Genomic DNA, 16,121 nt, shown 5'->3' with positions numbered 1-16,121 from the left:
AGTTCAGTCTAAGATGTGCAGAGATAGCAGCTTGTGCTACTCTGTGCTGGTCTCTGGGGAAGTTAGAGCAGTGTTACTGTCTACTGTCAGGAGAAGTGACCTGCCTGCTATCTCTGCTATTTTAGCGGCGCTGAGCAGCTGTTCTCCCTCGCTGTCTGTTCAATAAAAGAGCATTCACATTCAATGCACAATGTTTTTTTGTGCTGTCTTCTTCACTGACACCACAGCACAATGAAGTCACTTCATGAACATGAATTTTCTTGTAATATAATAACAAAAATGTCACAATATACTTACTGGCGTTTACTGCAAAAACCTTAATGTAATGCCAATTTCCACAAGCACCTCAATGTGATTTCCTCATCAAACTACATATCAGGGCAACAAATTTGCAACATAGTGCGACATTTGTTTTGCCACACTGAATTTAATATTACTTAAAACAGGTCCTTTAAAAGCATTCAAGTAACAATTAACTTTTCTTTTTATATTGTAGTTTTCTAGTGAATAAATCTGTAAATTCATAAGCTCAAACCATAAAGGCCACCACATCCACATGCCAGACCACAACATCACGTAGCTGAGCAATGCTACAGGTTCACACATCCATTTTCTCCCGGGTCGCGGGGGGTGTACTGGAGCCTATCCCAGCGGCCATCAGGCAGAAGGCAGGATACACCCTGGACAGGTCGCCAGTCCATTGCAGGGCAGATAGACAGAGAACCCAGAGGAAACCCATGCAGACACGGGGAGAACATGCAAACTCCACACAGAGAGAACCCCGGTCACCCAGCCGGGGAATCGAACCCAGGCCCTCCTCGCTGTGAGGCGAAAGTGTTACCCACCGTGTTTACCTTTTTAAAAACTCACTGAGCTGAAGCTGAATGCTGGCACTGGTACACATACTTTCAATAAAAAAATAGGTTCGAATTTTTAGTCACTGCATGAAAGTATATCCTGTATGTAGTGGTCTTAACATTGAATCTTAATAAAGGAGCAGTTTAGGCTGTTACCTATCTTGTAGCCTGATTAGACTGCTATCTTAGGCTAGTGGTTCAGAATTTAAGTTGTTTGCACTCGGTGGTCCATGGGAGCAGCATAACATCAATTATGTGAGGTGATGATAGGTGTATATCAAGTATCTAAGCAGAAACACCCCATATTTTCTATATTTCTGAATAAATACGACCTAAACATCATCAGATTAGAAGTCCTAAAAATAGATAAAGAGAACCCAGTTAAACAAATGACACATAAATATTATACTTGGTCATTTGTTTATTGAGGAAAATGATCCAATATTACATATTTGTGAGTGGCAAAAGTATGTGAACCTTTGCTTTCAGTATCTGGTACCGGCTTGAAGGAATTTTAGCCCATTCCTCCGTACAGAACAGCTTCAACTCTGGGATGTTGGTGGGTTCCTCACATTAACTGCTCGCTTCAGGCTCTTCCACAACATTTCGAGGTCAGGACTTTGACTCGGTCATTCCAAAACATTAACTTTATTCTTCTTTAACCATTCTTTGGTAGAACAACTTGTGTGCTTAGGGTCGTTGTCTTGCTGCATGTCCCACCTACTCTTGAGATTCAGTTCATGGACAGATGTTGTGACATTTTCCTTTAGAATCCCCTAATATAATTCAGAATTCATTGTTCCATCAATGATGGCAAGGTGTCCTGGCCCAGATGCAGCCAAACAGACCAAAACCATGATACTACCACCACCATGTTTCACAGATGGGATAAGGTTCTTATGCAGGAATGCAGGGTTTTCCTTTCTACAAATATAAGGCTCTTCATTTAAACCAAAAAGTTCTATTTTGGTCTCATCCATCCACAAAACATTCCTCCAATAGCCTTCTGGCATGTCCATGTGATCTTTAGCAAACTGCAGACGAGCAGCAATGTTCTTTTTGGAGAGCAGTGGCTTTCTACTTGCAACCCTGCCATGCACACCATTGTTGTTCAGTGTTCTCCTGATGGTGGACTCATGAACATTAACATTAGCCAATGTGAGAGAGGCCTTCAGTTGCTTAGAAGTTACCCTGGGGTCCTTTGTGACCCCGCTGACTATTACACCCCTTGCTCTTGGAGTGATCTTTGTTGGTTGACCACTCCTGGGGAAGGAAACAATGGTCTTGAATTTCCTCCATTTGTACACAATTTGTCTGACTGTGGATTGGTGGAATCCAAACTCTTTGGAGATGGTTTTATAACCTTTTCCAGCCTGATGAGCATCTACAACTCTTTTTCTGAGGTCCTCAGAAATCTCTTTTGTTCGGGCCATGATACACTTCCATAAACATGTGTTGTGAAGCGCAGACTTTGGTAGATCCCTGTTCTTTAAATAAAACAGGGTGCCCACTCACACCTGCTTGTCATCCCATTGATTGAAAACACCTGACTCTAATTTCACCTTCTAATTAACTGCTAATCATACAGGTTCACATACTTTTGCCACTCACAAATATGTAATATTGGATAATTTTCCTCAATAAACAAATGACCAAGTATAATATTTTTGTGTCATTTGTTTAACTGGGTATTTTTACATTGATACACAATGTACTGTAAGTATCTATTTACAACATTAGAATAATTTATATAGATATATGTATATGTAATATACATGGATATGTAAGCATTCCAAACTTTTGAAAAGTTGTGTTTTTCTCCAAAAACAATTTAATTTAGCAACAAAAATTTTAATTTGTATAAGTAAGAAATGTTTAGGTTCAAGCTTGCCCTTGCAAAGCACAGCACCATAAATATAAGCCCTTTGCTCTTATGAGTGCACTTTTAAAGAGGCTAAGCATTCATTCAGTCCCATCAATGACCCAGCCTTGAACTATTGAGGGGAAATCAAACCTTCTACTCATGAGCAGGTCTGAGGAGTGAACTGATTCCTCACTTTTCCTCCAAAGGCCCACTGAGACCGATCCCTGGGCACCAAGACGGTCTGACCCCTTTAACTGTTGAGTGTCTATAAGCGGTCAATAACACCACAGACCTCACAGCAGGGGAAAACGCACAAGACAATTCAGGCAGGGAACGAGTTTCTAAATGTCTTTCAGGTTGTCCTCTAGCACAAGCTTAATTTGATGTGTGACTGAAGCCAGTTTAGCAAAGATACTTTCTCTAGATAGACAAAGCACTTCTTGTAAGTCACTCTGGATAAGAGCATCTGCTAAATGCTGTAAATGTAAATGAAAATGTAAAAGCTAAGGAAATGGATAACAAGAACCAGATTAATGTATTCCGGACTAAAAGATAGAACAGCATTGTGTAGTGAATATATAACAGCATAATGCCAGTGAAATAATACCCAATAATGTAAATATTTACCTACACAAACTAGGTTACCTAATAAAAACTACATAGAACCAGCTTATGATATTTAGCTTAGTAGCCAATGATAACATTGAGGAATACACTGCATGCAAGATGAGCCACTCAGATGAAAGCCTGAAGCAGCATGGATGTTGCACAATGAGCTGGCATGATCATAGTTTCAAGTAACAAATCTGCTAGTGACATGTAGCAAATGTGTGGGAATACCGTCAAATGATCAAGGCTGAAAAGACCAGAATGTAACTTGGCTCTAATGCTAATGTAGACCAACAGGTGGCTACTGTTTTTGTGAATCAGTAAGAGCATAGCAGTGCATACAGCATCATGGTAGCACCGAAATGAAAAATTTTAAATTACATACACTACCCATCACTGGTCACTGCAGCAAAAAAAATGAGAAGAAAGGACAGTTTACAAACAGTGCAGCACTCATTTATCCATACACCTCACTGCAAATTCCAGCTACAGAACAGTAGTGGACAAGCAGTCCCATCTCTCCATATCCCAACTTTATATAGAACCCCAAAGCAATTCCTCCATCATGCTGATTCACTCAGCTTGACCTCTAGCCATAGTTGAGCTTCTAAATGTAATATTTACAATGCTCAAGCCCCTCCACCTTTCCATCACTCCATACAGAAACCTCTCTTTTGGCAGAGAGTTAAGTCTCATTGATCACTTCTGGACTGGTTGGATTACAGGTAGGGATCAGAGTGCAGAAGAGAACGGGATTACTCTCAACTGTGTGCCAGTATGGCCTGAAAGCACCTCCTGTAAGTTGACCCGGCCCGGGAGAGATGACAAAGTGTTTTCTCAAAACTGCATAAAAGTGCAGCGTGATATGGAGGGTACAGTCTGAAAGGGGCAGGAATGAGATTTGGGAGAAAGTAGATAGTATTTTTCACCTTTACGTGACTCTTTGACAGTTTAACTTAAACTATCTTTGTCATGAGTTGTGCAAATTTCCTAACAGTTATATCTGAGTAAAACTAAAGATGCCTTCAAGGAAAATGAATCAAGTCAAAATTTGATTCGACAAAAACCAAGTAGTGTTTTAAAGTATAATATATTACATGTACTGAGGTATCACAACTACAAGCAAGTAGCATAATGAAAACACTGTAGGGTGTCTTATGCTTTATGTGTCCAACATATTCAAAATGACTTTTTTTTATAATCTGTTAACAAGAAATTACAATCTACCATTGAATTTGCGCTAAATAAAACAAAGTATACTCTGTGAACTCTAGAGTCTGTTGTAAACTCTGAAGACTGTTCAAAGATATTAGTAGTTTCTGAAATGGCATGAACATTAACCAAAGCAATATTGTTGCTATCATTACAAAACCTTCCACCTCTATTTTATTTATTTATTTATTTATTTATTTATCTATTACAGATTCTTAACATGCCAACTGCCCCTTTTAATGTGTACAATGTGTTAAATGACAAATGGAGCAATAGAAATGCTTGAAAATATTGTTTCTCTCATTCTAAGTTCAGGATATTTTTCCTTCTTCTGAAAAGTTTTTTTTTTGTGCCACAGCAGCAATATTGCTTCAGCTCATGTTCACAGCAAACATCACAAAGACAAGTGAATATGAACTAAGTAAATTTGCAATGGGATGGCTGGTGGTGCCAGACAAAGTGGTTTGAGATTTTCAGAAACTGCAGATCTTTTAAGATGTTCTCTGGAGTTTACAGAGAATAGTTCAAAACCCCAAAAACATCCTGTGTGCATCAGTTCTTAGGTTGAAAATGGCTTGTTGATAAGAGAGGTCAGAGAAGAATGGTCAGATCTGTTTGAGCCATCAGGAAGGCTATAGGAACTCAAATAACCACCCTTTCCAAAAAGTGGTGATTAGAAATGCATCTCTAAAAGCACAGCATATCAAACCTTGAGGCAGATGGACAACAAATAGCAGAACACCCTTGTTAGCCAAGATCAGGAATCTGAGGCTACAGTGAGCAAAGGTGAAACCTGGAAAAATGTCTGGTCTGATACATCTCAATTTCTGCCATGTCATGCAGAGGGGAGGATCAGAATTTGGTGTAAACTTCATGAATTAATCAACAAGCAGCGTTTGAATGTAACAACCCATCTGAGTACTGCTTTGAGTACTGAGTATTGTGGGCCACGCACTTCCCTTTATGGCTGCAATTTACAAAAACTCTTCTAATTCCAGCATGGACCTTGTCACAGGGCATCATCTCAAACTGGTTCATTGAAATTAATTCAGTATACTCTAATGGCCTCCATAGGAACCAGAATCCAATAGAGAAATTTTGTTTTGTTTGTGGCAAAATGAATAATTTGTAGCATCAATGTACAGCTGGCAGTCTCCAGCATTTTGCTGAATCGAAGCCATAAAGAACTCATTATATCTTATTATTTATGTAATATAGTCATTCTCTTGTAATTGTAAAGATGAATCACAGCGCCATAATATGGATAAATCTTAAATAGTTTTTAGTCCTTGAACGATTAGAAAACTCACCTAACATCAGTTACACTCAGAGAACATAGTAAATATTCATTTTTCACTGTTTATATATCACAGCCTTATGTCAACACAGCATTTTTTTCCATATTACAGCGATGATGGTTTGATATATTATGTAATATTTCAATATTGTAAGATATTGTGCAGGCCTATTATGAAACCTCAGAAGCAACATTTTGTGTATCTCTATGCATCTTTTAAATTTCTGTCAGCAGTTCAGATGGATGGGTGGGTTGGTCCTCTGCAATACTAAGCCTGACCAAATCCCATTCACCAAATGCTATTAGACTCAAACACGCTTTTCTCCACCGCCAGATTGTTCCGGCACCACTTCTCCCCTAATTACTGGGAATCAGTGGATCGATAAGGCCTGCGGAACAGGCAGAAGATCTCTGAGTGGCTTAAAAGAGCTGGGCTTGCTACATGCCATTTTCAACTTGACCATTCTAATTAAAAAAATGTGGAGCCAAAGAACAAAATAGATGCATTGGTTCCTTGCAGGACTGAACTTCTTGAAGTTTTTAGTTTGGTGTAGTTTAGTAAAAGTGAAGCAGAACATTAAAACAGATGTGTCCATGTAGGTCATTCAGGTAATTGGAGAGTGCTTTGCTTCAGCCATTCTCTCTGAGGGATCTGATCGATATCGCTAATGTTGGGTTAAGTTAATCCACCCTGTACATCACGGTCCAACGTAAAAATAGATACACCCGCACCCAAGTGCAATGCAATGCAGGGACTTTTAAGAAGAACGATAAAATAGAAAAAAGAGGGATAATTGTTACATTAATAGAACATCTCTTCATAAAAATAAGTTTATTGTGCTGAAGAAATCAATAAAACAGGCTTTTAAAGTGTGGGTATAGTAACAAATAGAGTCGCAACAGTCTTCGGTGCGGGACCTGTCTTACAGCAACTGTGAGACTCCATAACTCAGTGGCAGCTGGTGAGGGTGGTTCATCTAATTTCATTAATTTACTGCCGTCTCACATCACAAATATATTAATATCCAGCTCCTGCTGCAGCACCCACTGGTGGTTGGCCTTTTGTGGTCTGTATTTCTGTCTTGCCATGGGATGGAGTGACCCATGATGATGTTCAAAAAGTGGCTGCAATAGGAACAGACTGGCCAGATGGTCAGACTCATAGATTAAAAGGCAGCATCTTATATTAAAGGGCTCATATCATGTAAAGCAGAAATTTTTTCACTGTTCTTGATGTAGTGTGCACAAAACGCTGAAGTTCATTCCACCTGTAACAGTTCACACTGTCCATTCATATTGAAGTTATAAGGTATAATTTTATCAGACACTATACAGGGCAGCCAATCATAACCGAGCACATTTACATCAGTCTTAGAGAGACGTGCAGCAACAAACAAATAGCCTGTTTAATTCGGAGGGATTTCTGAGGGACTGTTTTTGGTACATCTGCAGAGAGAAAAGTACAAGAAAAATGTAGCATGTGGACCCTTTAACCCTAATGTGTAGACACTGATGCAGGTCTACCGGGGTCATAGTAAAATGGATCAGCATCCATCCATGAGCTGCTGTATCCTATCACTATATAAATGAAAGGACATGCTGGCTTTATTGATTGCATGCACTGTTTCTGAGTGAGCATGTGTGCACAATAAGAATAGGATTGCTATGAAAATATGTATTACTGATTAGTTTCATCAGACAAAAGGCCTGCACACCAAACACAATTTTTTCAGAAGGGGAAAATGTGACAGTGAGTGTGGTTACATGCACTTAACAATCTGCTATAACTGTAGAAAATCAGATTTTGGCAGTAATTTGATCAACACGCTCACATGCACTTGAATAGTCAGATAATGGGGAAAATTCGGGTCTACAAGAGTCAGGCAGTAATCGGCCACTTTATCTGAAAATATGAAGATGCATCATCTAGAAGATGAAGAACATTTAAATCCTTCACTTTGTCAAGAATGTAGTTGGCGTTGCAGCATCACTTCAAAATTGTTTCGTGCCATATTGCAGCAACACTGCTTGCTTGTTTCTGGTACAGGCATCTGTTTTCATGCATGCGCAGACTGAGAAATCTGAAAGAAATCAGAGTATGAGTTCATATGCGCTGAAAAATCTGATTACTGAGCTAAAATCCTTCTCTCTTTATCGGATTCTAGACCTTACTTTGATCTAAGAAATCAGAGTGTGCTGTATACATAACCACTTGAATAATCAGAAAGCTGCAGAAACCTGATTATGATCAGATTATTGAGTGAATGTAAATACATTCATTGTTTTGTTTTGTGAACTCACTTAATCGATCACTGTTGTCTTTGGCTTTGTTACTGTGAGAACCAAGATGATTGAGCCATTGTGTCCAAGCAATTACAACTTCTGTTTTCTGGTTCACTGCATGCAGTGCTAGCTAGTGTTGTAATATTCTTGTTCAGTCTTGAGACCACAAATTAACGATTTCGGTACTGTCTCAGTCTCAGCATCATTTGGACACTTGTCAAGGTCATCAGACTAAGGTGGAAATTGTTCTTAAGACCAGCTGAGGTCGATGCCTCCATATGAGGAGACTGAACCTTCGTTTTTAAATATCAACAGAATCAGTCATTTTTTTTCTCTACGTGTTTAATCAAATCTGCAGGTTCACTGGTCCACTGCAGGTTTAGGATCTAATCAATTCTTTTTTTCAGTTATGGCCTTACTGAATAATGAATTTGTTGATGTTCATTGGATCTAAATATGACCTTCTGAGAGCAGATTGGAACATTATTATTACTCTGTTTTCATTTAACATTAAAAGTGGATGTGTTGTTTGGTGTATATTAAGCTGACTTTAATAAGTGTTTCTGAATAGGTTTTAGAGAAGAAGTAAAATGCAAAGTTGAACTAAGACTATAAAATATGTAATACAGGGAGATTCACTCGAAAGAGGCCCTGGATATTCTGTTGTATATTGATGAAGCAATCTGAACCAAAAAATATGCTACATACCTTGACGCGTTGCTCAATACTGTACACCACCATCCTGATTAGAATTCGAGTGATGGAGTAAAGGGCTACAGGGGTCTGTACCCGGAAGTTGCAAATGGAGGTTAAACGTTGCGACGGCTGCCCAGCGACTACCTCTTCACTCCGACGCAGGGGCATCCCAGCTTGTTCGAAGCTCCATATACTGAGGAGCTCCATGCATGTTCTTTCGTTCAGATTGCTTCGCCCTACTGAGAGTTATTACAGAATATCCAGGGCCTCTTTTGAGTGAATCTCTCTGTATAATGATTAAACATATACAACCCTAATTCCAATAAAGTTGGGACATTGTGTAAAACGTAAATAAAAACAGAATACGATGATTTGCAAATCCTTTTCAGACTATATTCAATTGAATACACTACAAAGACAAGATATTTAATGTTCAAATGGATAAACTTTATTGTTTTTTGCAAATATTCATTCATTTTGAATTTGTTGCCTGCAATACGTCCCAAAGAAGTTGGGACAGGGGCAACAAAAGCCTGGGAAAGTTGAGAAATGCTCAAAAAACACCTGTTTGGAACATTCCACAGGTGAACAGGTTCACTGGAAACAGGTGAGTGTCATGACTGGGTATAAAGGGATCGTCCCTGAAAGGCTCAGTTATTCACAAGCAAGGATGGGGCGAGGTTCACCACTTTGTGAACAACTGCTTGAGTAAATAGTCCAACAGTTTAAGAACAATGTTTCTCAACATGCAATTGCAAGGAATTTAGGGATTTCATCATCTACAGTCCATAATATCATCAAAAGATTCAGAGAATCTGGAGAAATCTGTGCAAGTATGCAGCAACGCAGAAAACCAACATTGAATGCATGTGACCTTCGATCCCTCAGGCAGCACTGCATTAAAAACTGATATCATTCTGTAACGGATATTACCACAAGGGCTCAGGAACACTTCAGAAAACCACTGTCAGTGAACACAGTTCATCGCTCCATCTACAAGTGCAAGTTAAAACTCTGCCATGCAAAGTGAAAGCCATATATCAACACCCAGAAACGCTGCCGGCTTCTCTGGGCCCAAGCTCATCTGAGATGGACTGACGCAAAGTGGAAAAATGTCCTGTGGTCTAACAAGTCCACATTTCAAATTGTTTTTGGAAATCAGGTACATACAGGTTTTGGAGCAACATATACTACCGTCCAAGCAACGTATTTTTCAGGGACGTCCTGCTTATTTCAGCAAGACAACGCCAAGCCACATTCTGCACGTGTTACAACAGCATGGCTTTGTAGTAAAAGAGTGCGGGTACTAGACTGGCCTGGCTGCAGTCCAGACCGTCTCCCACTGAAAATGTGTGTCACATTATGAAGCTCAAAATACGATAACGGAGACCCCGGACTGTTGAGCAACTGAAGTTGTACATCAAGCAAGAATGGAAAGAATTCCACCTACAAAGCTTCAACAATTAGTGTCCTCAGTTCCCAAACGCTTATTGAGTGTTGTTAAAAGGAAAGGTGATGTAACACAGTGGTAAACACGCCCCTGTCCCAACTTCTTTAGAACGTGTTGCAGGCATCAAATTCAAAATGAGTGAATATTTGCAAAAAACAATAAAGTTTATCCATTTGAACATTAAATATCTTGTCTTTGTAGTGTATTCAATTGAATATAGGTTGAAAAGGATTTGCAAATCAACGTATTCTTTTTTTTTTTTTATGTGTTACACAACGTCTCAACTTCATTGGAATTGGGGTTGTAGATACATATCCCTTTTATTCTTTTTGGTCTCAGCCTTGACACGACTTGACTTCTGATGAGATGAGTCAGCTGAATGAGGCAGAGAAATTCTCCATGCTACTTCCAATTTTTCCAAAATGAAAAGCTGCCTACTCGAGGTCTCCATTTACATCCGTGAAGTACATGACATGATTAAAAAAAATCTGATCTGCATTTGGGTTGTTTGTTTTGTTTTTGAATGAAAAAAACAGTTTCTAAATATTGTGCATTATACTGAATACTGAATATTGTGATTGTTATGTTGTTTGTGTGTAACACCTTAACCACCACAGGTGACCGAAGTACGAAGTATATTCCTATTTTTATGTTTCCCTGCTCCATGTTAGTTTGTGACACAAAGAGAATAAAATTTTCATTTAATCTGACAACAGCATTGACCAATCGTGTCAGAGAGGAGTAGATTAAAAGGCAAACATGGTCACTTTACCTCTGCATTAAAGAGTTAACATAATACAGTTACAATACTGAACATTACATCACATCTAATGGCCACACAAACAAAGCAGAATTGATGAGATTCAGGAGAATAAAAACAAATTATTTGTATTTGAGACCTACTTCACTTACATAAGATTTAACTGCAGTTTGTACTTCCACTGTACCCATTTTTAGTTTTCCAGATTACTTCTTGCATTAGAAGTCAAAGTTTACTGTAAACAATTATGCCAAATTTTTATGAGCTATTGATCTACTCAGAAGGAATGAGCTGCTATATGTCAATCTAGCGTTTACGTGTGATGTCAGGCACTAGTTTTGTGTGTAAGTGTTAAGATCTTTACAAGGCCATAAACACTCAGCGGCTCAGGTGTGTTTTAGTGCTCTGTAAGTGCAGGAATAACACACCATGAAAACACGCCACTCCCAAGCCTACTCTAAAGCAACAGATGGATGTGGTGAAGTTACTCACATGCAGTGCCCCTGAGTACAGAGGGCTGCTACAGCGGCGAGCCGTCAGTAGCCATAAGAGCTAATAAACAGCTGCCTGGATTCTGTAAAACCTTCAGTAGGACACTCTGCTCATCACCAGCCTTCTGTTTTTTTCCTCTTTTTGATTAGAAATAAAATAAAAATGGAAACGGCACAAGAAGGATTAATGGTCATTGAATAATCTCCAATGTTAGCTCTAATTCTTTCCATTGCAAATAAGATGAGATGGAGCTGGAGGGTTTCCAAAGTCCAGTGACTGAACAAGTGATTATGGGTTAGAGCTGTACAAACTCTGAAAAACAACAAAATAGCGTTTCAAAATTGCTCATTTGGTAAACTCTGGTGCCCTTGACCTCTCAAAATCCCAAACATATTACATCCTATGGCTTATTATTCACTTTTCTTTACATGAATAACAGTGGACCACGACTGCCAGGGGAAAAAAAAGGGGGGGGGGTGATCAGGCATTTGACCAATCACTTTTCAAAGTACTGGGGTGATGCACCATCAGTTTTTATTGACATCTCTTTCCCTTAACACCCAGACTACTGACCTATAAGTACAAACAGACAGACAGTAAAACTCAGCTCCAACTCCTACTTACTAGCCATGAAAATCCATCACTTTAATGTCCCGTTGCTAAAAGATGGATATATTTTAAAGCTATGTTTCCTGTGCTTCAAAATGTGGCTTTGTGCTACTGAGCTTCTTAGTCTGTTTAGCATGAGTACCAGTTGGCCTGACAGAAGGTTTGACAGACACAACAAAAGGAACTAAAGAAGTGGGATTTTTGCAAACAGTCAATTATAGTTCCTAAGTTAAAGTACTGAAGGTGGACCCTTAACAGTACTGTCACAGTTACAGCATACTTTGCACCATGGAAGGCACAGTTTTTGTTTGTGACAGTGTAGCAGGCTTCAGTCAAGAGTATTTTTGTTGTTTGTTTGTTTTTTCAGTACAAAAATAACTAATACAAAAATAAAAAGTTTGGATTTGTTGATGGATCCTGGCAAGCATTTAGAGAGGTTAAGAATTTTCACTTGTTTATTTGAATGGATCAATAATGTTTGCTTTCTATTAAAGTAGGTTTTCTTTTTTACAAGAGGCATGGATATATTGTTCAAACTGCGGTCCCATAGTAGAATAGGGTACTTTCTTAATTTCATCTGGGAGGTGTCTGTCCCAAACCCTAACCCTTAAATTTCAAGTTGTGAAAATAACACTTTTTAATCATTTTTTCTATTTAATCTATTTAATTACGTTTAAAGTGAAGTTGGCAGATTTGGATTTATTATAAGCTTCATCTTTAAACAAACAAACAAAAAAAAATTCTGTTCCACATTTTCATGTCACTACTGAAACAAGGATTTTTTGTCTGTAGGCAGAGCTTTGTTTTAGATACACCCCTAAATTTTAGAGCAGAAAGTGAAACTGCATCCCTGTCCCTCACAGCCACAGGGTGAGCAATTAGATCCCATTGTTTTTGAAGAAAATATGTCTGAAATCTGAAATTCAGTGTGAAACATTAAGAATTGCCTTAATGTTTCTGCAATTAAGTAAACTTTGTGTTTGTGTTTTAATAAAAGTCTGATGTGTGTAAATCTATTCAAAGCTGACATTTCCTAGCCATGTACTGACGAGTGTTTTTGAGCTCTGCTCAAATTTATACTACTGATACAAACACTGCAGAAACATTTGGTAATGTTTGATAGCGTTATAATTGTTTTTGCTGTGCCAAATGGAATGTTCAATAATTCCTATTAATAAAATAAACACAATTAATGTATAGAGTCACTCGAAGCAAAATACTTTGTCTAAAATCCATGTGTTTTAAATTCTGACTTTGAGCCAACTTGGTAGAATGTGCCATAAATAACAAAGCAAAAAGAAACAATGTAGCAAATCCTGCTTTTCATTTAGAAGATCTTATTGTAAACATAGGTGAGCAAGTTACACTAGACATTATTTTATGCAGTCAGGCTTGATTAAAAACAACTTTTTCTTTTCTCTTCTTTCCTCTAGAAGTAGACATTTCACTTTGTTGTGTGTTCAGAAAAGTCTGAGAAGACTAGTGAAAATGCTTCTATTTTACATTATGTTCTAATGTAATACAATTCACATTACAATTGACATCAGCATAGCAATTTTAGTAAAAAAGGTAGAACAGTTCTTAGTGTTTGAAACGCCCCTCTTTTGCTTTAATGACGGTTTGCACAAAAGCCTCTGGCTGGTGCACAAAGGCCTTAACATGCTTAACAAGGTCTACGACACATTTTTCATAAATTTTCTTTATTATCTTCAGAATTTTAAATCTTTATTTCCAGGTTGCAATGAAAACAAATCCCTTATTTTCAAACGTAGCCCCAGACTTTTGGATTCCGGTCTATGTTTGTGAGTTTTGTAAGCATGGTCCTACTGCAAGCGAGGAACAGGTCTCAGCTTGCGATTTTAACCTGAGAAAATAAACAACCAAATAGAATCTCATTACAACATGCAACTTCTTTTCAACGCTACATGCTGGATCTATTTTTGTTATGCTTTGAGAGAAAATTTAATGAAATCTGCAAGGAGCAGTTAGCCATTCACATTAACGTAGATCATACTCGGTCTTGTATAAGAAGAAGCTCTACATGTAAATTGCAGAATCAACTCGCATAATGGGCAGCACATTTCTCACGTGAATGGCAGAGGGCTTTGTGGTTGAAGAGAACAATCGGATGCATTGATGCTTTTGCTTTCTCTGGGCCTCTGGTGGTACATCAGGATGCAAATTGACCCCCCTTCATTCCCGCATCCCAACATCACCCCAACCCTGCTTGTTTCTAATTTACACAATTCACTGTAATGAAGCCCAAATGCTTTTTAATGGAAGAGAGAGACAGTAGAATATGATCACGGCCTGAGACAATGCAGAGCCTGTCACAGAGTGATGGAACTAGAGAACGTCCCAAATCACTGCGCAATCAATCTGTCAGCATGCTCCACATCCACCAAAATCCCCTCCTCTCTCGCTCAGTCTCTCTCTCTCTCTCAATCTCTCTCTCTCTCATCCGGAGAGGGTTCATCAGGAACAATGTCGCTGGTGAGTGTCCGCCATCTTCATTACCGGCCCAATGATATGAGCTCATAACATCGCCTCCGTTATCCCGCTCCAATCTCTTCCTCTGTCTATTCCTTCCTCCACACCCATTTGTCACTCCAGGTGGAGGCCCTCAACAAGGTAATTCTATTCTGAGGACTGTTTTCCAGTCATTGCAGAGGCTTCCCTATTCTGCTAAGCCACATTTTTTTACTTTTTCCTTAGAAGATCTTTATTTTTAGGCATCTTTTCTTCCTTTCAGCTCTAATTGACCTCTACATGGGTCATTCACTGAGTCAATTCACTCGGTAATTTTGGCTGTCCAACTAAATTTTGAGCCCAACTAAAATACAGATTCAATCTATCATAACAGCGTAATCTTTTACAAGCACCACATGCATGAGACTCTGACAGCACTGGGCAGCTCCTTCAGTGACAGGCTGCTTCACCCCAAGTGTGTGAAGGAGTGCTTTCGCAAGTCCTTTCGTCCTGCTGCTGTTAGACTGTACAAGCAGCACTGCTCCCAGTAGAACCCCCTCCAGCCCCCACTGGACCTCACACACCTACAGAACATACTGTGATTATCACCTTTTCCTGTGTGCTATATAATCAACACTCCTTGTGCAATGTATTTTTAAATATCTTTATAGTGTAAATACTCTGCGCTTTCCATTCCGTGTGAAATATAAAACAGTACCTCATGTGCAAAACTCCATCTGAATTTCATGCAAAACATCCTTACAATGTAAACATCTTAGCTTTTTTATTTATTTATAATTCTTTATTTTGTTATTCTTTGTGAAGGATAGAGTTCATATTTATCTTATTTTTTGTTTAGTTTTAATATATATTGTCTATATAGTAACAAGTAACAAACTGTAAAAAACCTTGTTAAGTACTTAAAGTTAATTACTTGCTTGTTAATTCTCTTCTTGTTTCTCTTCTTTTTTTTTGATGATGTCCCTTTGTTACTATAACACTGATAATTTCCCCATTGTGGGACTAATAAAGGATTATCTTATCTTAAGAGTCACTTGTAATAAATAAAGCAAAATAAATGTAATATTTAAGCAAATGAGAGTTTAAGAGTTTCTTATAAGGTTGAATAGGATTTTTGCCTGTGTTCTGTGAAGCTTGTCCAACATGGCAAGTTTTAAAAGCACGCAGGCAGAACACGGGTAGGTCAATTGCAGGATGTTGGCCTATAAGAAGTACTGTTTTAGAGTTTGATACCCTTAGAAATGATGTTTGTTGGCTCTGCTTCAGCACTGCAGACTCAACTGACCTCTAAAACCTTGGCCGTCATCCGTTTCTCATACCACACACACCCTTGCTGCAAAAATCATGAGTTATTATGTGTGCTAGTGATTCTGTCTATCAGGTTCAGTGGAGTGGCTCTACTACCTCTTGCTACACTTTTAAGCAAAAGCCACAACTTGCTCCCTCTCAGTGGAAACCACAAAGACCCGTCACTCAGTCATCGACCCCTGACCTTGAGACTG

General features: G+C 38.6%; 1 protein-coding gene across 3 annotated transcripts in view; it reads right to left on the bottom strand.

Annotated features, from left to right (window-relative positions):
- The window catches only part of fars2 (phenylalanyl-tRNA synthetase 2, mitochondrial), a 185,194-nt gene that overhangs the window by 35,148 nt on the left and 133,925 nt on the right, over nucleotides 1–16,121 (bottom strand). Inside the window, exon 7 of one of the 3 annotated variants that reach the window (XM_017704662.2) lies at nucleotides 13,914–13,993. The exons of the other annotated variants lie outside the window; for them this stretch is intronic. Within the exon in view, the coding sequence (XP_017560151.1) occupies nucleotides 13,924–13,993 (70 nt within the window). The 3' untranslated portion in view covers nucleotides 13,914–13,923. Of the gene's footprint in view, nucleotides 1–13,913; nucleotides 13,994–16,121 lie in introns of those variants that run through there. 3 annotated transcript variants of the gene reach the window in all.

Source organism: Pygocentrus nattereri, chromosome 3, assembly GCF_015220715.1.
Source record: "Pygocentrus nattereri isolate fPygNat1 chromosome 3, fPygNat1.pri, whole genome shotgun sequence".
In the NCBI taxonomy this organism is placed as follows: Eukaryota; Metazoa; Chordata; class Actinopteri; order Characiformes; family Serrasalmidae; genus Pygocentrus; species Pygocentrus nattereri.
This window is presented reverse-complemented; position numbering and strand designations above follow the sequence as displayed.